Source organism: Daphnia pulex, chromosome 8 (assembly GCF_021134715.1).
Source record: "Daphnia pulex isolate KAP4 chromosome 8, ASM2113471v1".
NCBI lineage: Eukaryota > Metazoa > Arthropoda > Branchiopoda > Diplostraca > Daphniidae > Daphnia > Daphnia pulex.
In genome coordinates this window covers 5,857,342-5,879,160 of record NC_060024.1, presented here as the reverse complement: position 1 = coordinate 5,879,160, position 21,819 = coordinate 5,857,342, and the positions used below count along the sequence as shown (strand labels likewise).

General features: G+C 42.4%; 3 protein-coding genes across 3 annotated transcripts; all 3 read left to right on the top strand.

The window, feature by feature from the left end:
* The first annotated feature begins 456 nt into the window (after positions 1-456).
* On the top strand, positions 457-1,452 carry LOC124200577 (alpha-(1,3)-fucosyltransferase C-like). Its single transcript, XM_046596845.1, has one exon. The coding sequence runs from the start codon at positions 457-459 to the stop codon at positions 1,450-1,452; it is 996 nt and encodes a 331-aa protein (XP_046452801.1).
* A 2,455-nt stretch (positions 1,453-3,907) lies between these two features.
* On the top strand, positions 3,908-5,077 carry LOC124200576 (alpha-(1,3)-fucosyltransferase C-like). The gene has a single exon (XM_046596844.1). It carries the CDS (start codon positions 3,908-3,910, stop codon positions 5,075-5,077), a length of 1,170 nt encoding a protein of 389 aa, XP_046452800.1.
* Positions 5,078-6,859: 1,782 nt separating this feature from the next.
* Positions 6,860-12,147, top strand: LOC124199434. The gene is made up of 7 exons (XM_046595246.1): positions 6,860-7,058; positions 7,119-7,191; positions 7,254-7,321; positions 7,380-11,641; positions 11,702-11,774; positions 11,837-11,904; positions 11,963-12,147. Exon 4 carries the CDS (start codon positions 8,107-8,109, stop codon positions 11,455-11,457), a length of 3,351 nt encoding a protein of 1,116 aa, XP_046451202.1. The 5' UTR covers positions 6,860-7,058; positions 7,119-7,191; positions 7,254-7,321; positions 7,380-8,106; the 3' UTR covers positions 11,458-11,641; positions 11,702-11,774; positions 11,837-11,904; positions 11,963-12,147.
* The last annotated feature ends 9,672 nt before the right edge of the window (positions 12,148-21,819 follow it).

The window sequence follows — 21,819 nt, the reverse complement described above, 5'->3', positions numbered from 1 at the left end:
AAGTGTTATGCTGATTGTGATTCCTGGGGAGTCAAGTGTTAGCACCTAAAAAATATGGTGATAAAAGTGCCACAATTAATTCGTGAGTTTTCCTGTGAAACCTTCGTTTTTACGAAATTTCGTCAGAGCCTTCTCTATTTCCTAGCGCTCTTTATAACTGTCTTAATAATTTTTTTTTACTCGATTTCGCTTAATCCATCTTCCATCATCCATCATTATCACCCTCTAATTCAAAGTATTCTCGCATTCAACTTGACTAATAAATTTGAGAATTACTTGCCCACCAGTTTTTTCAAAAACGATAACAGCAAAAACAACTTAACCAACCCTAGTGAAATTGCTGGAAACGATGTGAAGCGCATCTTATTTTGGACGCCCTTTTTTGGAGTGAAAGATTATGGGTTTGGTATCGGTCGGGATGCCTTCACTAAAGCCAAATGTCCTGTCAATAATTGTATGACGACCACCGATCGAAGTTTAGTCAATCAAAGTGATGCAATCATCTTCCACCCATTCGACGTCAATGTCAAAGATTTGCCGATGCACAGAACGGCTCACCAGCGCTACATTCTATTCTTTTACGAAGCCTACGTCAGCCACAGAAATTTCCCCGTCTTTAAAAACCCTGCCACAAATTTTGAATTTTTTAATTGGACGATGACGTACCGTCGGGATTCGGATATTTACGGTTCTAGTTACGGCAGTATCACGCGGCGGAATCAATCGGCGCAGTTGAATACATTGCCTCCACTATTGTCGCCGGAAGAATCTCCGCCGGATCCTTTTACCTTTTGGCAATTCAGCGGACTCAATCAATCGCGACAGCATCCGGCAGTTGCCAACCGGACGAAATCGGTGGCCTGGTTCGTCACCAACTGCAACACTCCAAGTAAACGTGAAATCTTCTTCCGCCAAGTGGCCAAGTACATCCCGATCGACATTTTCGGCGGATGCGGACCTCTGAAATGCCTCCGCGGGGGCAGCGAGAATTGCGACCAATTATTAGATGATTACAAGTTTTATGTTTCGGCGGAGAATTCCATCTGCCCCGATTACATCACCGAGAAATTCTACCGGGCCCTCGAGATGGGCGTCGTTCCCGTCGTTTACGGAGGTGCTGATTACTCGGCCTACGCCCCGCCCCATTCCTACATCAACGCGGCGGATTTTGAGTCTCCCCAAGCGCTGGCCGATTACCTCCTCCTGATCGAGCGCAATCCTCGTCTCTACTCGGAATACCTGGACTGGAACAAGGACTGGGAAATAAACAAACAGAAACAATCGGAGGGTTGGTGTCGCCTTTGCGAGAAACTCAATGCAGCAAAATCAAAAGAGCAGCAGCCAAATAATAATACAACATCAAAAGTGTACCGAGACATGGCCAAATGGTATTACGAAACCGTTTCCTGTATACCAGGATCAACTATCCTAAATAAATACGGCATATCTTAACATGGGCAGCATGCGGGCACTCAATTATTATTATTATAAATATGGATTCAATTGCAAAAGCTCTAATATAATAATACTGCCTTATAGACAACCAGATTGTTCCTGACTAACATGTATATTATAACTTCTAGAAGCACTGTGAAACGCATGATTTTCTCTGTGTGGTTTCACGTTATTTCTAAAAATAAAATCTTCTACGTTGGATTCCTTATTGTTATACTTATAAATACACTGTCATCAACACATACAATTTCTTTGTGATTTTCATTCATAATTATTTTCAGAAAGATCAAGTTTGAATAAAAATATACTTTTAAAGTCTATATAGCTATAATTGTTCCAATTTAATGAGGCAACTAAAGGTTTCTACTTGTAGTAGGGCTATACTCCTGCGCTTGGCACGTTTGGTTCGAGAACAACATGTGGAAAAAACCGGAAGTCTTTTACTGTTACGTTATTATGTGAAATAAACAGGGAAATAAATAACGTTGTTGCTAGCTGTCTGCTGTGCACGTAGCTTCTAGTCTAATGATATATATCCTTGGGTTTGAGTATGATCATTTTGTTTCGACACTAATTTCAGTTCCGGCTTGTGGTCACTTCTCGCTTGCTAAAAACAACAGGTGCCTAGTCAAAACCAGCAGTTATCCTACAACTGTATTTTCTATGCTCGAAAATTCTGAAGATCCAATTTTAAACTTAGATTTCCTTCTAAATATAATGTTGCCTTTTTCCTTTACCCATGGGCGACAGTATATACAATATGTTTACCTTGTCGCATGCCAGTATTTTCAATGTCAAACAAATAACATATTTCTGTGCGATATCAAAATTCAGCTTTCACTTTTTTGAGATCGGCAGCAATTCCGCAGCACCAACGTTTCCCATGGACTAGTATTATAATGTCCAGCAGCTGTCGTAGAGTATACGTATGCAGGAACAGTCTAATAACGTTTTGATTTAGCTGGATTATGAAGGTGTAAAAATATGAATGAATAAATTTCCCCGACTGCTGCGGTTTTGAATCGAGTCTTATAAAGTATATTTTATTTAGAATAGGCCTACACCATTATACATGCATGCAACATTACAATTTTTTCAAAAGCGGAAATTTTTCACAAACTCAGTTAATGTAAATGCTCCGGTCAAGTTGTTGCGGTCGGCAATTTTCTGGAGATAATAGGAATTGCACTGCTGCATGGCCAGTGGGTTATATGATGCGAATTTATTATCGGACTCCAAAAAATGATTATTGTGTCAAATCGAAAGTACCTAAATTGTAACGCAATTGCAGTTAGACATACAAAATGTGTATTATGAATACCTTTTAATTATTTTAACACTCTCTATATTACGTGTGCTCGCCACTAAGCGTGCGGGCCAACTGTTTATATTTATTATTTATTTGTCACCAGCCAAAGTAGCCTTTTAGACGCTGGCCTGCAAGTGAAAGGGTTTGAAGCGACTGGGGGGCGGAGACAAAAGTACAAACGACGTGAGGGTAAATTTTTTTACGTGTTTTCAATTGCTGCAGGCAGTGTAAGCTATTATGTCCCTTTGCTTAATAACGAAGCATTTTACAATTTGCCGACTTTTCTTCCTAATAACGTTGCAGAATTGGTAATCTTTTTACTCAGATATTCCGCAGACAATAAAAGTTTACTATCAAGCGGCCCTGTAAATATAGGGCCGCTTGATTAAATGATAAAAAAAAAAAAATTAGATGACAATGGTTTTTCTCTTATAGATTTTATTAAAGCGAATCAATTTCCAACAACTCAAGTACCCCTTGGTATTCTCGGAATCTCCGATATCCTTAATATAGCCTAGTTGGAATGATTATTACCAAAACGGCAAGTATTGTGTAACAATGTGACTAAGAATTTTTAGACTTGGGGCGCGCACCAAAATCACCTCAGGCATTTGCTACGCAAAAAGAAATTCTTTTTTTAACTTTTGGGAGTTGATGCCCCCTCGCTACTTTCCATAATGGGAAAACCTTGTCACTGCTCGATGGTTTAGCAAAAAAAAAAAAAGGGAATGGCTCCTTTCGCTTCTTGAACTTCGTGGTGTTATGCTGGTCTTTCTATATTTTATGCTGGTATAAGACGAATGGTAATGCTCTTTTTTTGTAAAATTTTTTATGTTCCATCCACGTTACATCCTAGGGGCATTTCGGCATTCTTATTGCCGTACGCGATAGAGTTACGCGTGTACAGCATGCATTATCTTCTATCTCAAGGTTCTTCAATGCAAGGATGACATTTTTCTTGTGTGTCTTAAAAGGAAAGGGCAAAATGTCTTGCATATAGTAGAGAGATAAAGACAATAACCGTCTTCAAGTTCAAAGTCTCATAGATGTGACTGACTTCGGCCAACGACGATGCACCTCCCAAGCACAGCTATTTCACCCCAAAAAGTTTTAAGTTTGTTGTTCCTTGTGTGGTATTTGATGATGTTGTGTTATTGTCTGTACAAGAGAGAAGTGGCGAGGGAAACGGACCAACATAAAAGTGTCGAGAACAGCGGATTTATTCAGAAAAACGTAACGAAAACCATTTTAGTGTGGAACGGCGTCAGAAGGAAGGAAGTTCGAGTTTTTGGACAAGGTGACCAAATTTTTGTCAACCAAAGTTGCCCCGTCAATCGCTGTGAGATCGTCACCAGTCGGACCGAACGTCCGATCGAAAGTTACGACGCCATCATCGTCGTCTTTCACGACGAATTAATTACTCCCTATGAGCTGAAAATGCCAGAATTCCCAAACGGACGCAACCCGAATCAACGTCTCATCTTTTTGACCCAGGAGCCTCCGACGAGTTTGAAACGTTATTACAACACGAGCCAATTAACTAATTTTTTCAACTGGACCATGACGTACAGAATGGACTCTGACATTCCATTTCTTTACGGTCGGGTCCTGCCTAAAGAGACGGCGCCTCGAACTCCAAATGAAATTGCACATTACAGAGAAATTGCTAAAAACATCAGTAAACCTCTGCTGAAACCCGAATTGCGCAACAAGACGAAAAAGATCGCTTGGATGGTCTCTCATTGTGAAACGCACAACCAACGAGAAAAGTACGTGGCAGAACTCCAGAAATATGTCGACGTGGACATTTATGGCAAGTGCGGCAATGGCAAGTTGTTCTGCCCACGTCACGGAATGTTTCATTCTGAGCCGCATTGCAACAAAGTCATTGAATCCACCTACAAGTTTTATCTCTCATTTGAGAACTCCTTCTGCAAAGATTATGTTACCGAAAAGTTTTTCAAAATCTTGGATCTTTACATGATTCCGATTGTTTATGGAGGGGCCGACTACACCCAACACGCGCCACCCCATTCCTACATCGACGCACGAAAATTCAAACCGAAAGAATTGGCCGCTTATCTGAAAATCCTCGACGCCGACGACGCCCTTTACAACGAATATTTCTGGTGGAAGGATCACTATCGCGTTGAGTTCATCACGGAAAATACAGCACGTCACGGTTTCTGTAGTCTCTGTCAAAAGTTGCACGACATTCAAACTCCATTTCAATCATATGCCATTCAAAGAGTGATCTCTGATTTGGGCGATGACAGCAAATGCCCTCCCTTCGATCCCAACGGGATATCGTAAATAATAAATAATGATGAATGTGTAATAATATAATGTGCTTTATGTTTATTGGTTTATTCAAATAAATAATCCATATATAATAAAAGAACAAGCTTTTGGGGGAGGAGCTTATTCATGTGTCAACAATGTGTCAACACAGGCTCCTCCCCCAAAATGGAACATGCCCAAACAAATCACCACCAGATGTCTCGCCGTGATGACAAAATCATCAAGTAAGGTACTGAGCAGATTTCCCACGATAAAATTTATTACGGGCAGATCTTGCTACAGAAAAGCGAATATTAAAAGAGTCCGACTTTACGCTAGACCAAAATTCCCCGGATTTGAACGGGGCTCAGGTTACTCGTATGTTATTAATAATAAGTTAACTTATTCGCTCGCATTGAGATGAGATGAGTTGAGATGAGTTACTCAGTGAGTTCTCATTAGATGAGAAATCATATGAGGATATGCGAATGTATTCATTCCTCCTCCTCACATGAGTTATGGTTGATGAGTTAACCATGCATATGTGGATAGGAGTTTTCGATTTTTCATGAAACGCATGTGGGTTTTCATATCACGAGAAATCATATGAGGACGATATACGAATTTATCTATTCATCCTCCTCACATGAGTTATGGTTGATGAGAAATCATATGAGGGTAAGAGATTTTGGCAACTTATATCTCATACTAGAGACTGAGCCCCGTTCAAATCCGGGGAACTTTGATCTAGCGTTAAGTTTGACTGTTTCGCTATTCGCTTTTCTGTAGCACGATCTGCCCGTAATAGATTTTATCGTTGGAAATATGCTCAGTACTTTACTTGAAGGTTTCGTCATCACGGCGATGCTATAGACATCTGGTGGTGATGCTGGTTATTGCGTCATCACGGCGACGACATCTGGCGTTGGGCATGTTTGGGCATGTTCCATTTTGGGGGAGGAGCCTGTGTTGACACATTGTTGACACATGAATAAGCCCCTCCCCCAAAAAGCTTGTTCTTTTATTATATATGGACGAGTAACCTGAGCCCCGTTCAAATCCGGGGAACTTTAGTCTAGCGTAAAGTCGGAATGTTTTGTCTATTCGCTTTTCTTTAGCTTAATCATCTGCCCGTAATAGATTTTTTTCGTGGGAAATCTGCCCAGTATACTTACTTGAAGATTTCGTCATCACTGCGATGCTATAGACATCTGGTGGTGATGCTGGTGGTTGCGTCATCACGGCGACGACATCTGGTGGTGATTGGCATGTTTGGGCATGTTCCATTTTGGGGGAGGAGCCTGTGTTGACACATTGTTGACACATGAATAAGCCCCTCCCCCAAAAGCTTGTTCTTTTATTATATATGGATGAGCGCCTGCTTATCCGAGCCTATTCAATTTCCTTAAACAATTTCTTTTGCGTACAGTATCCTGCACGGAAACTGGGACAGCCGTTAGGTGGTTCTTACGAATATCCTGTGTAAAACCCGTAGCGGCTGTCCCAGTTTCCGTGCAGGATACTGTACGTGTGAAAAATTATTGAGTCATCAGTACACATGAGAAATCAGTGTGCTATCACTATCAGTACAAATGAGAAAGCAAAAAATTGAACATATTTTGAAATTAAAGTAGAAAACCAAAACAATTTCAGAAATTTCGAATTTTGTAAATTTGAATAAAAAAATAAAAATAAAAACCAATTTAAATAAAAAAAAAAAACATTTTTGAAAATGAATTTGAAAAATGAAAATGATTTTGAAAATTGAAAATGATTTTGAAAAATAAAAATGATTTTGAAAAACTAAATGTTTCTGCGAAATCGCAATAATTTGTTTTACATCTGGCAACTACGCCTACGTCTTCCCTGCCTGTCATTCTCTCCCTTTCAGTTAATGTCGCCTGCTATTTTAGCTCATGTCGTGACAGTCAGTCTGTAATTTTATTAAGCTCTGTCTAGAGTCTCTTTGATCGTGAAATACGATTTTAGTGTGTGTGTTTCATCTTTCATCAAGGTACGCCCTTTGTACAATTGTTTCCCGTTCATGAATCTAATCCCATGTTTGTATATTTAGCCTGAACAGATTTCAGCCTGTGTTCTTTCCTTTCTTTGAGGCTATTTGACGTGATAACGTCTATGTACACGTGGTAATTATTCTTGAGCTTGATGTATTGTTACTTAAGTCTACATTTTCATATATCTTTCCCAGGTCCCAGATACTTGTATCACATATACTGTTCATGTGTGTGTCACCCGATAAGCTTCCTTGCTTATAAGGTAACTTTCTCTATCATGCCCTTCATGTATCGATTATAATTCTTCCTGTCTATCTCAGGTACCTCACACGTATACTCTGTACACATCAACACCTGACCCTGTACATATTTCATCGCTCTCATTTTATTCACCACTCATCGACTTTAATACATTGGATGTTAGAGACAAGAGAGAACGAGCATCCATAATCACTGGTTCCAACATTCAGAGGGAACATTTGGTCCTTCGAACCGGAGACAGCAATCTTGTTTCCAGTCACTTTCCGGTCGTTCAAGTCGACACGTCCTGCTGTCAGCAGTTCATCTAGTCAACAACTCTTGTTGGCCTAGTCATCTTCAAGTTCAGTCGCTGCCTGCTGTCAGTAGTTCATCTAGTCAACAACTCTTTGTTGGCCTATTCATCTTCAAGTCCAGTCGCTCTCTGCTATCAGCAGTTCATCTAGTCAACAACTCTTTGTTGGCCTAGTCATCTTCAAGTCCAGTCGCTCTCTGCTATCAGCAGTTCATCTAGTCAACAACTCTTTGTTGGCCTAGTCATCTTCAAGTCCAGTTGCTCCCTGCAGTCAGCAGTTCATCTAGTCAACAACTCTTGTTGGCCTCGTCATCTTTAAGTCCAGTCGCTCCCTGCAGTCAACAGTTCATCTAGTAAACAACTCTTGTTGGCCCAGTCATCCTCGAGTCCAGTTGTTCATCTTGCCAACGCTGTCGTTGGCCCCTCTTCCAGTTGCTTAGCTCTCTACGGCCTGTTCTTCTTCAACTCACATCAGTCACTCGTGAGCTTTCATCATGACCGAGCAACCCAGTCGACCGTCACCAGAGGATGAGTTGGAGGAAGAGGAAGAAGCCACGCTTACAACCGTTCGGACGGCAGCATGGATCAAGGCAGCAAGAACTAAGAGGAGGACACTCCGTCAACAAATCACCTCGACGGGGAGGCGTATTGAGACTCTAGTTCAGTCTAGGGGCTCCAGAGGGGCTATATTGGGCCTTATTCGACACTTCGATGAACTTCTACTCCGAGCGTCCCATTTGCAGACAGAGTTGACATCAGTGGAAGAGGACGAGGAGGCCGAGCGTCAAGATACCCTGCACCTCACATACGTCACTCGAGTTGGCGAGACCACCGAATACGCCCGATCTTACTTGGCCAGCAGGGAAGGAGAAGCCGCTTCCGTGGTTGGTTTAGGTGGCAATGTTCCAGCCGCCCCTGCCGTCTCACCATCGGAGATTCAACGTCGCGAGCAAGCTCGCCTAGAAGAGATAGCCAACGCCCAGAGGAGGTGTGACGAGGCCCGGGAACAAGCGAATCGAGTCTGGGAAGAATGTGAAGCAGCACAAGCGGCCCTAAGACAGCTAAGCGGCCGACCAGCAGAACCAGACCAACACTCTTCCGTCAGCCAACAATTACCAGATGCAAATCCCTTGGCCAACGAATGGCTCGCACGGCAACGGCGCATCAACAACATCAGCAATCTGAACAACAACATCAGCAATCTGAACAACAACAACAACAATCAAGAAACACCCGACGATTGGATTGATCAATACAGCGCCGGCCTGCTACCTCCCATCTCCAACAACCTTTCTGCTCGTTCTGCTGTCTCGGCGGAACTCGCATCTTTCCAAGGGAAGGCTTTGGAGTGGTTCGAATGGATCGACCTCTTTCGTGCCCTCGTTCACGACACGCCCAAATCGCCCGGGGAGAAATTGGCTCTCTTGAAGCGATACCTGAAAGACGAATGTCTCGACGTCGTGTACGGTTTAGGTGGTGGCGAGTCGGCCTATATTCAAGCGTTGGTGCGCCTAAAGGAGACTTATGGACGACGCGACGTCATGAGAGCCGCACATCTTCAAGCTCTCGACCGACTGGAGCTGAAGGGAGAAGCTGGAGCGTTTAAAAGATTCGCCGAAAAGGTCCGTTCCCACCTGTTCGATCTCAACCGGATTGGAGAGACGTCCACAGCCGACGTGATCGAGAAGATCTGTCTGAAACTGAACCTTCAAGACCGACTCGTGTGGAACGAAGAGCGTCACGGCCGCCTGGAGAGGAGGAGTCTAAACGATTTTGGGACTTGGCTCTGTTCGAGGGCGTCAGCTTACCAAAATGCGTACAGTATCGCTGCCAGTCAAGCAAACTCATCGGCTCCCGTGAATGAAGGTTTCACCCAGCGTCGAACAAGAACTCATCAAGCGTCTACAAAGACGCACGAAGGTGGTTCCAGCACGCAATCTAGCAAACCCTTTTGCTTTAAATGTGAGAAGAGTCATCGGCTAGCAGACTGCGAGGACTTCAAGGCGCTTCCCGTTGGAGAGAAGATACATTTCTGCATGAGAAGACGACTCTGTTTTAATTGTTTTAGTTGCAAACATTCTGTTCGTGAATGTCCTACTGGCCAGCCATGCAAATACGCCGACTGTCGTTTTATCCATCACCCGTTGCTGCACGGCCCAGAGGAATTGCCCGTCAAAATCGTCCATCCATCTACAGCTCGAGCGGAGAGAAATCAACGAGTGGCGCTTGGGATGCTGCGATTGCAGGTTCAAGGAAACGATGGAAGTTGGTGCTCTGCCAATATCTTCGCCGACGAGGGAAGTGACACTACTCTAGTGCGTAGCGCATTTGCTACGGCGCTCCAGATTCGAGGCTCTCCGCAAGTGCTGACCGTTGATGGCGCCGGAGGCGTGGTGACCAGTTATCCATCCGAGTTGATCCACTTCCAGGTACGCGCCGAATCCGGCGAGATCGTCACACTCGAGGGGTCTACCATGCAGAAGGTTGCCAGCCCAGCTCCGACGACCGACTGGAGTAAAGAGAAGATGCGGTGGCCACATCTACTAGATCTGCCGGTAGGAGAAGTCGGAGGCGAGGTTGACGTCCTCATCGGGACGGACCATCTTCATCTACTTGCTGCCCGTGAATCAAGAGAAGGTGAAGATTACGAGCCGATCGCGTCCAGAACCCGTCTTGGATGGATTATTCGAGGCGTTACAGACAGAGATGCTCGTGCTCTGGCCGTCCGTAGTTTTATTATTTCTGGCCGGACACAATTGGATCTGTTAACTTCCGAGATGCGTCGCTTCTGCGACACGGAGGCGTTCGGAACGGAATACAGGCAAGGCTGTCTATCTCCCGACAACCAAAGAGCGATGGCGTTCGTGAAGGAGAAACCAGATTGGTCGAAGATCCCGATCACCCCCCGTCATATTCCGCAGTTGTGTGAATTGGTTGATAGGTTCCCGAGTCCCGTGCGACAGTGCCAAGAAGATTCATTTTTAGAAGAATTACATCGACTCCGGATGAAGAAGCCGCTTTATTCTACCTCCTCTCTTCTTGCACTCGCGCCGATCTTAGGTGAAGACTGCCTCCTCCGTCTAGGCGGACGTGCCGGTCGGGCACGCCTACCTTATGATCAGCTACACTCGCCGTTTCTGCTGGGCCGGCATCCGCTCACGGAGAAAATTGAGGAGTTGCCGAAATTCATGCAAGCCTCTCGCATCAAATGGACATTTCAACCTCCGCGCACCCCACGTTCCGGTGGAGCTCACGAGTCGTTAGTCAAGTCTACGAAGAGAGCACTCTACAATTCCCTAGAACAGGAGAAAGGCGCGTTTCATCATCCAACGGAAGATGTTTTACATACTCTGCTCTACGAAGTAGCCGGTCTCTTGAATACCCGGCCATTGACCTACGCAAGCTCAGATCCTTCTGACTTCCGGCCATTGACGCCCAACGATTTTCTGAATCGAGCTCCTACCGCTTATCCACCTGCCGGACAATATGATGATGCTCAGCCACGAGACCACTATCGGTACCTTCAGCGCTCCCTCAACCTCTTCTGGGATATCTGGAAGACCGTCTATCTACAATCCTTGGCCGCGAGAAAGAAGTGGAAAATTCGTCGCCCAAATCTGGAAATCGGAGACGTCGTGTTGGAGATCAACAAAGGTTTCGGAAGAGGTGTCTGGAGCATCGGTCATGTCGTTCAAACGTTTCCGGGTCCCGACGGCTGCGTGAGAGCAGTAGATGTCCAACTTCCGTCAAGAATATTTCGCCGCGGGATCACAGAACTTTGCTTGCTTGAAACCAGCTCGGCCGTTCCGGCCTCGGGGGAGGATGTTTCTGCGAAATCGCAATAATTTGTTTTACATCTGGCAACTACGCCTACGTCTTCCCTGCCTGTCATTCTCTCCCTTTCAGTTAATGTCGCCTGCTATTTTAGCTCATGTCGTGACAGTCAGTCTGTAATTTTATTAAGCTCTGTCTAGAGTCTCTTTGATCGTGAAATACGATTTTAGTGTGTGTGTTTCATCTTTCATCAAGGTACGCCCTTTGTACAATTGTTTCCCGTTCATGAATCTAATCCCATGTTTGTATATTTAGCCTGAACAGATTTCAGCCTGTGTTCTTTCCTTTCTTTGAGGCTATTTGACGTGATAACGTCTATGTACACGTGGTAATTATTCTTGAGCTTGATGTATTGTTACTTAAGTCTACATTTTCATATATCTTTCCCAGGTCCCAGATACTTGTATCACATATACTGTTCATGTGTGTGTCACCCGATAAGCTTCCTTGCTTATAAGGTAACTTTCTCTATCATGCCCTTCATGTATCGATTATAATTCTTCCTGTCTATCTCAGGTACCTCACACGTATACTCTGTACACATCAACACCTGACCCTGTACATATTTCATCGCTCTCATTTTATTCACCACTCATCGACTTTAATACATTGGATGTTAGAGACAAGAGAGAACGAGCATCCATAATCACTGGTTCCAACATTCAGAGGGAACACTAAATGAATTTGAAAAATTAAAATGAACTTAAATATTTATACATGTTCATTTATATACAGTAGGCCTACCTACCGAAAGTGTTTGGAAGCGCGAGAGAACCTTATGCAAAAACGCTGTTTTAGCAGTCCTCTCAGTGCTACATTTTTCAACCAAATGTTTTGAAATTTGGTTTGTCCCTCTGTCACCTCTGATTTTCTCCAGATTTTTTTTTTCATTTTTAGAGGCGCTATATGCCCGCTGTAAAAGTTTTTCGAAAGCCGAGAGGACCTTATGTGACATTAAGCAAATAAGGCCGCTTTGGCCTTCTTTTGTGGTTGAACGGCTAGGGCTTCGCAGAAACACGAATTAAAAAAAAATAGAACTGTGTTAGCTTTATTGCAGCTCCGATTTGAATTTTTTTTATTTTTATTTTCATCGTTTAATTTTAATTTGGAAAACGAAATTTTGTAGGGGAGAACGGGGCAATTGAGGTAGTGGGTAACTTGGCACCCAGCGTTTTTCGTCCTCTTGCGACAGAGGGATTGCATTATAAAAATTACCAGTTATAGTTTTTAATAATTCACATCTTTAAAAAAAAAAATTACAGAAATAGTCCATGTAGTGTGGAAACAACAACTAAAATAATTTTTTGGCCCTTAAATCGTGTCGTCCATTTCGTTTTCTTTTTTCTTTTGTGGAATCCCCTAATTAACTAAAAATTTATAAAAAATAAGTTTCTGAAAGGAAATTCTTTCCTCTTTCAGAAACCTATTTTTATTAATTTTTATTGACAAAATTGTTGATTGAAAACGAAATAATAACAAAAACACCTTTTCTCGGGGCAACTTGTGTTGCTGGGTTAGAGATGGGAGGGAAAATTTTCCGGAAAATTTAGTTGATGACGACATCGCCAGGTGTTTTTTTTAGCCCGTAAGAATAATATGGGCCATGCTATCCCGCGTACATGAGCATGTTGCCCCCGACTCGACCCACCCTCCTTCATTTTCAAAGCGCTTTTGGTTTCAAACAAAGCAAATTGTCAGAAACTAAAAATTCGCTTTTTATAGCTAATTTTGTCTTCTTTATTTAAGCCTAGTGGGGTTAAAAAATATTGAGAAATAAAGAAGTTGGGGCTCAAAAACAAAAAAAGTGACAACTAGTACAACTCTCCCTTAATAGGGTTGGTGCATGAATAAGGGATTCCCTTGAAAAAATATCATTAGAATCAGTTTTTTACGCTGATTCTCATGGTATTTTTTGTTTATTTTTACAATAATAATTTCCCCCCTTAATCTCACTTCAAAGTTGAGTTAGGCTCCCCCCATTTTAAAACGGACCCCACGCCATTTTTGGTGGGCGGTCCTTAAAATGGGATGAATTTCCCCCCTTTTCACCCTTTTGGTCTTTCGCCTTTCGCCCTAAGGGCAAAAGAGGCCTAAGGGGTATAGGCAGCACGAAAAAGGGTGAAAACGGGGAAAAAGAGCAAACTTCATCCCATTTCAAGGACCGCCCACAAAATTTTGAAAATCAGAATCATCATTTCAAATTCATTGAATTGGTGATTTTCAGTTTCTAAAAGATTTTCTGTATAGAATACTCTTTCTCTCTCTCTCTCTCTCACAATTTTACAATAATTATAAGAGAAAACTTATTACATTTGACAGGTTGCATTGGTATTGAATAAATACAGTACCCACCAAACTATTAGGTACACACCCCTATTTTCAGTGCATTCTTATGGCACTACGTGTTTAGAAAAAATGCAATAACTCTTGAACCGCTTGGGCTAGATTTTTTTCCTTTTGGCCCTGAGTAGATCTAATGATGATCTACATTTTTTCTACACATGAAGTTGTCGTAGGATTAACCCCCACGGCGCTACGGTATCGTTCAGTTTATTAGGTACACCCGTTTTCCCTATTTGAAGGGAAAACGGGTGAAAAAAAAAATTTGTCGAAATTTCTAATGCCTATGGGGGCGACAGTGCAAGTGTGTAGTAAAAAGTACAAATTTTGAAGTGGAAAACTTTAGGGTATAGGGAAGGGTTCTCTGAGTTGGTTTTATTGTAAATCATTCTTTAAATTCGTATAGAGTGAAGAATTCTGCATCTTTTGGCACAAAGAAAAAGATTTTAGCTTGATTTTTAGTATTTTTTGTAAATTTTTGAAAACGCCGTATTTAACACGGCGCATATGGGGGGAAAACGGGTGTACCTAATAAACTGAACGATACCGTAGCGCCGTGGGGGTTAATCCTACGACAAATTCATGTTTAGAAAAAATGTAGATCATCATTAGATCTACTCAGGGTCAAAAGGAAAAAAATCTAGCCCAAGCGGTTCAAGAGTTATTGCATTTTTTCTAAACACGTAGTGCCATAAGAATGCACTGAAAATAGGGGGGTGTACCTAATAGTTTGGTGGGTACTGTACAAAAAAAATTTCCCAAAAGTTCTAGCCTGAAATATTTCCAAATCGTGGTGGAGACCTCTCCTATCACATGTAATTGTATTTTTCATGTTGAATCAGTGTACAATACTCTATTTTACAATAATTATAAGAGAAAACTTATTATATGTGACAGGTTGCATTGGTGTTGAAGAAATACCAAAAATGTCCCAAACATCTAGCCTGAAATATTTCCAAATCGTGGTGCAGACCTTTCCTATCACATGTAATGGTATTTTTCGTGTTGAATCAGTGTACAATACTCTATTTTACAATAATTATAAGATAAAACTAATTATATGTGACATGTTGCATTGCTGTTGAAGAAAAAACCAAAAAACGTCCCAAAGTTCTTGCCTGAAATATTTCCAAATCGTGGTGGAGACCTTTTTTATCACATGTAATGGTATTTTTCGTGTTGAATCAGTGTGGAATACTCTATTTTACAACAATTATAAGATAAAACTCATTACATGTGATAGGTTGCATTGGTATTGAAGAAATACCAAAAAAATGTCCCAAACATATAGCCTGAAATATTTCCAAATCGTGGTGGAGACCTTTCCTATCACATGTAATGGTTTTTTTCGTGTTGAATCAGTGTAGAATACTCTATTTTACAATAATTATAAGAGAAAACTCATTACATGTGACAGGTTGCATTGGTGTTGAAGAAAAAACAAATAAAAACGTCCCAAAGATCTAGCTTGAAATATTTACAAATCTTAGTGGAGACCTTTCCTATCACATATAATAGTATTTTTCGTGTTGAATCAGTGTAGAATACTCTTTTTTAGAATAATTATAAGAGAATACTTATTATATGTGACAGGTTGCATTGGTGTTGAAGAAATACCAAAAATGTCCCAAACATCTAGCCTGAAATATTTCCAAATCGTGGTGGAGACCTTTCCTATCACATGTAATTGTATTTTTCGCGTTGAATCAGTGAACAATACGCTATTTTACAATAATTATAAGAGAAAACTCATTACATGTGACAGGTTGCATTGGTGTTGAAGAAATACCCAAAAAATGTCCCAAACATCTAGCCTGAAATATTTCCAAATAGTGGTGGAGACCTTTCCTATCACATGTAATGGTATTTTTCGTGTTGAATCAGTGAAGAATACTCTATTTTACAATAATTATAAGATAAAACTCATTACATGTGACAGGTTGCATTGGTGTTGAAGAAAAAACAAAAAAAAAAGCCCAAAGATCTAGCCTGAAATATTTCCAAATAGTGGTGGAGACCTTTCCTATCACATATAATGGTATTTTTCGTTTTGAATCAGTGTAGAATACTCGATTTTTTGCGTTGAATCAGTGAAGAATACTCTATTTTACAATAATTATAAGAGAAAACTTATTACATGTGACAGGTTGCATTGGTGTTGAAGAAATACAAAAAAACGTTCCAAACATCTAGCCTGAAATATTTCCAAATCTTGGTGGATACCTTTACTATCACATATAATGGTATTTTTGGTGTTGAATCAGTGTGGAATACTCTATTTAAGAATAATTTTACCGGAAAATTCATTATATGTGATAGGTTGCATTGGTGTTGAAGAGAAACCAAAAATGCGCCCCAAACATCTAGCCAGGAATATTTCATAATCGTTGTTGAGACCTTTCCGATCACATATAATGTTTTTTTTTTGTTGCATCAGTGTGGAATACTCTATTTTACAATAAATATAACATAAAACAAATTATATGTGATAGGTTGCATTGTTGTGAAGAAAACCCAAAAATACGTCCCAAACATATGTTCTTAAATATTTCCATATCGTGGTGGAGATTTTCCCTATCACATATAATGGTATTTTTCGTATTAAATAAGTGTGGAATACTCTATTTTACAATAATTATACAAGAAAACTCATTATATGTGATAGGTTGCATTGGTGTTGGAGAAAAACCCAAAATACGTGCCAAATATCTAGCCTGAAATATTTCCAAACCGTGGTGGAGACCTTTCCTATCACATATAATGGTATTTTTCGTATAAAATAAAAGTGGAATACTCTTTTTTACAATATTTATACCAGAAAACTTATTATATGTGATAGGTTACATTGGTGTTGAAGAAGAACAAAAAATACGTCCCAAATATAAAGCCTGAAATATTTTCAAACATAAATATCTTTTGAAATACCTACTGGGTAATTGAATATTTTCCCCTCTACGTATTATGGACAATCACTTGAAGGTTTTAACGTTGAATTTTCGTTTGGGGAACGCGGATTTCCACCATGGCATACTGTGAGAATCTTGAAATGGTAACACGAAAATTTCTCCGGAAAATGATGAAAAAAGATTTTCAAACATGAATAACTTTTGAAATCCTATTGGGTAATTGAATATTTACCTATATACGTATTATGGAAAATCCCCTGAGGGTTTTAAGATTGAATTTTCGTTTGGGTAACGCGTATTTCGACTTTTGCACAATGGAAAGTATTGAAATCGTAACACGAAAATGTCAACAAAAAATTATAAAAATTGATTTTCAACCATGAATAACTTTTGAAATACTATCGGGTAATGGAATATTTGCCCCTCTACGTATTATCGGAACTCCCTTGAACGTTTAAAAGTTGAATTTTCGTTTGGGTAACGCGGATTTCAACCGTGGCACCCTAAGAAAATCTTGAAATCGTAACAAGAAAATGTCAACAAAAAATGAGGAAAGTAAATTTTCAAACATGAATAACTTTTAAAATTCCTACTTGGTAATGGAATATTTTTCCCTCTACGTATTATGGACACTCTACTGAAGGTTTTAAAGTTAAATTTTTGTTTCGGTAACGTGGATTTCAACCGTGGCACGCTCCGAAAGTATTGAAATCGTAACACGAAAATTTCTCCAAAAAATGATGAAAAAAAATTTTACAATATGAATAACTTTTGAAATCCTATTGGGTAATTGAATATTTGCCAGTCTGTGTATTAAGGACACTCCGTTGAAGGTTTTAACCTTGAATTTTTGTTTGGGTAACGCGGATTTAGACCGTGGCACACTGTGAAAATCTTGAAATCGTAACACGAAAATGTCTACAAAAAATGATTAAAGTAGATTTTCAAACACAAATAACTTTTGAAATCCTATTGGGTAATTGAATATTTACCGATCTACGTATTATAGACAATCCCTTGAGGGTTTTAACGTTGAATTTTCGTTTGGGTAACGCTGATTTCAACTTTGGCACACTGGAAAGTATTGTCGCGTTGATCATTGATCACGCATTGGTCATTGCTCTCGCTATACGATCCTATTGACATGTAGGCCAACTGGTAGTGTGGCGTCAGCATCCGCCAACGCCCAACACCTATATAACCATGTAGCTACCCTTGTATCGCTCTCGCGCTAGTGCAGTAGTTAGTAGAATACACGATTGAACGTTACATGGGAGCGTTGCGGTGCTGGTAAGTGCGAACTTTCACCCTTTTTTTCATATGGACGAGTTGCTTATTGAGTGGTGTGACTAGCCAGCGGTTAAGCTTTCGGAGGTCAGAAACCATCGGTGACGAGCTACTTAGGGGTGGAAAGATCGAACACTACTAGTAAGATCTCAGTACGCGTGTATACTGCAGGTAGGCGAGCGTGGAAGAGTTGGTTATAAGCGCACAGTGAGCAGCGAGCTTTTTTGGCTGCGGGCAAGACCTGGGGTCGCTTTGGGAAAACGCACGTTGAGTGGAAAAAGCGCGAGCCTTTTGTCCGCAAAACGGGGTAGTTGTTGTCAGCGCACGGTGAGCAGCGGGCTTCAGACCACGTGCAAGACCTTGGTTCACTGTTGTGGTAGTGAAACCAGGGGTGAACGGACCGAAGACAGGAGGCCGGTGTACGGCAAGTAAGGGACGGAAGGTCATGTCATGAGGGATTGCCCGAGGTCCAATCGGCAGCAGCAGATGGACTTCGGCGGACCCCGGATGGCCAGTTCGTGTGCTATGGCTGCGGCGAAGCCGGGCACATTCAACGGTTCTGCCCTGGAGAACGACCCCCCAACCCAGCAGCGACAGAGCAGTGCTGGTCAACAACTGATTGGTCTGGTCGGGACAGAGAACAGGAACACCGAGGAGAAGGTATGGCCAGTACTGAAAATTGACTTTAAACAGTTGGTGGTCAAGATGTCTTGTGTGGATGAAGGCGTATCCCGGCCGTGATCGACACGGGGGCAGCGGTATCCGTGTGTTCCCCAAAGCTAGTGGAAGAACTTAAGCTTACAGTGAGACCACGGAGTGCGAATCGCCTAGTTTCAGTGGACGGGAAAGAAATCATTCTAGGAGGAGCTGCTCAATTTGTGATTTTGGACGGAGAGACCAGAGTGGAGGGAGAGGCACTTGTGAGGATCTATTGGAAAAACTTGGAACAAGACTGAAGATTGGCGCACTAGCTGAAATATTCATCGGCGAGATGCCCATCGGGGCGATAGCGGATGAGGACTCACCGGAAGCAATGATTGCAGGAGTAATGGCAGAGGAAGAAGATAGCAGTCAAGACTTCGACAAGAAAATCTTCGAAGGGCTGAGTTCGAGTTAGCGGAAGAAAATTTTGCAAGCTCTCTTGGAATACGACGACCGCTTTGCGCGAAAGGAAGACAAACTAGGAAAGTGCACGGTGGCAGAACACACCATCGAGACAGGGGACGCCAAACCCATTCGACAAGCGCTGAACGCCAGAGCGTGGAGAGTGGCGAGGTTGCCACTGGATGTGGCTATTGGGGCAAGACCTTCAATCGGATCTAATTACCCACTTACAGTGGCCCGAAATTTGGAGATGGTAAGAGAGGAGGTAAGAACGCGTTTGGAGCAGGTATAAGAACGACAAAAGAAGATCTACGACGCAAAGCACAGGGCGGCCCTAGAATTCATCCCTGGAAAAGAGGTCCTCATGTACAAACCTTTACGAAAGGTTGGGCGGTCTGGAAAACTGCTGCATCGTCGGTTAGGGCCCTATGTAGTGGTTCGTCGCGCATCGGCGGTCAACTATGAAGTGAAGAAGCCAAGTTACTTTGCACACGTCGTAAGGATCAAGATATTTGTATGGAACGGAGAATGGACGGTGACTGAAAATGTACCGAAGAAGGAGATGACAGGAGTGAGGGGAAGGACTGTGCCCAGGCCCCTTGAGAAAAGCAGCGGGCACGTCGGAGCGGCTTTACAAGTGGAGGCTGGGCGACCCAAAGAACGTGCAGTGGAGACTTCGGCTGACCAAGTACAACAGGAGGAGGCTGGGACAAGTAGTCACCCGGAGATGGAGGGGGCCAAACTGCGGCGATCTACGTGGACGCGGAGGGCCCCGGACCGGTTGGGACCCTCGGGTGAAGCATCAGCAGTTGGGGCTCTTCTTCTGTTGCTGGGCCTACTCGGACCCCTCATGGGGGTACAGCCGAGCTAGGGAATGCAACGCGGGTCGTTTGTGAAGGACGGAGTTGTCTTCAAGTTTCAAGGGGAAATATTTTTCAGTGACTCGGAGTTTGTGGGGGTGACAGATGTCTCTCTCGGATCCATCGAATCCGCGATCACCGCACTGCGTCACTGGTTTACGGTAATGGCGAGTGAGGACAAATGTAACGGAGGCAAAAAGCGAGCATCTACGCACCAGGGTGAAAGACCGAGCAATGGAAGGACTGGAACTTCTGGAAGTGGTGAGCGGACGCTATCGGACGCTACGAGAGGCACTGGTTGGACCGGAAAAACGGAGAAAACGAGGCCTGGTTGATGCTGGAGGAACAGTGCTACAGTGGATATTTGGAGTGGCCACCGGACGCGATTTGGAAGGAATGAACGGACAGCTACAAGCCCTAGGACGAGAGACGACAGGAAGCATCCACGCCGTGGCGCAACAAGCAACTCTCGTGAACGAGACCTGGCGGGAGCTAACGCGCGAACGCCGCTACCCACGGAGGATCCGCAAGGAACGCTTCACGCTTTCGAAAGCTGCGTTGTTGGTATGTTTACTAACGTTGGCAACAGTAGAAAGCATGGGAATCGGCCGAATGTCAACCAGCGCCACCTGTCATTCGCTTCTCATAGTGAGCGGGTTGTTGCGTATGACTATATAGATGGATAGATGTAGCCAAATAAATCAAACTGTTAAACCAGGGGGTTAATTTTCCAGTCGGTCGGCCGACGTTAGATTTAACGTTCAAGCAACCTGATAAATCAATCAATGGCTGATCGCAAAAATTAGACTACCTATGATGCTGGAATCTGAACCCCAAGGGAAGGCAGACAACTCGAAATCATGGGCTATGTTGGCCAGGGTGATCAAATCTCGCACCGTCGACGCTTTGGCCCGGAATAAAATTGTGGAAACCAATTATGATGTTTTTAAATCGTCACTAAAAAAGACTAGGCATAAGAAGGGAATTATTGACGGAGGCGGCAAGTTCTTAAACTGGTTATTCGGAGTATCAACCACCGACGAGTTGGAGACAGTCAGCAGGTGAGTCGACCGGTTGTCGACAGAATAGTCAGCCATTGTTCGCGAATTGGAAGCACACACCACACTAATAAACGAGACAGTGTGGGAAGTCAGGGCAAGTCTAAAAACGATGGACACTAAGGCGGACGTGTGTGGCTGGGGGGGGGGGGTACGTTTTTTCATTCACCTACCAGTGTTCGAATTCCAGCTGTCTTTGTACCGGGTCATCAGCCTTCCAAGAACGGCTGAAAATGATTCGATGGCGGTACGATGTACCTAGGGAAGCTGTAAACGATGCGCGCGCCCCCCTCTGGGAGAAGTGTAAGGTGCGATGGCGCCTGTTTTAAAAGATAGGGAAAATGAACAAATTTAAATAATTCATAACTAAAACACGAAGGTTGGAAGGAGGTAAATTGTTACAGGATGAGTAAAACTGAAGACGGGCTATAAAATGGCGTAAGTCGCGACCAGCTTCGCCGTTCGAGAATGGAGATATTAGTCATTAAGGTTTTTTTCTTTGAATGAAGATTGCGTAACAGTGCTAATGATTAATCAGACTCAGGCAAAAACCAAACAAATTCACTTTTTTTTCTCTTTTTTTTTTGGTTTTTGTCCAATCTCAATTGCTTAATCCACCGACGTTTTATTAACGTTTTAGATAAAATTCCGCACTACGATTCCCGAAAAAACCGTAAATTTGGAACAACAATTCACGCTCAACCGCTGATCCAAAAAATTTGAAAATTTGACAGTATTATGTAACTATGACTTACAACACACAGTATTTTTTTCATCAAAATCGGTGAGGTACCGCGACAAAAAAAATTGAAATACCA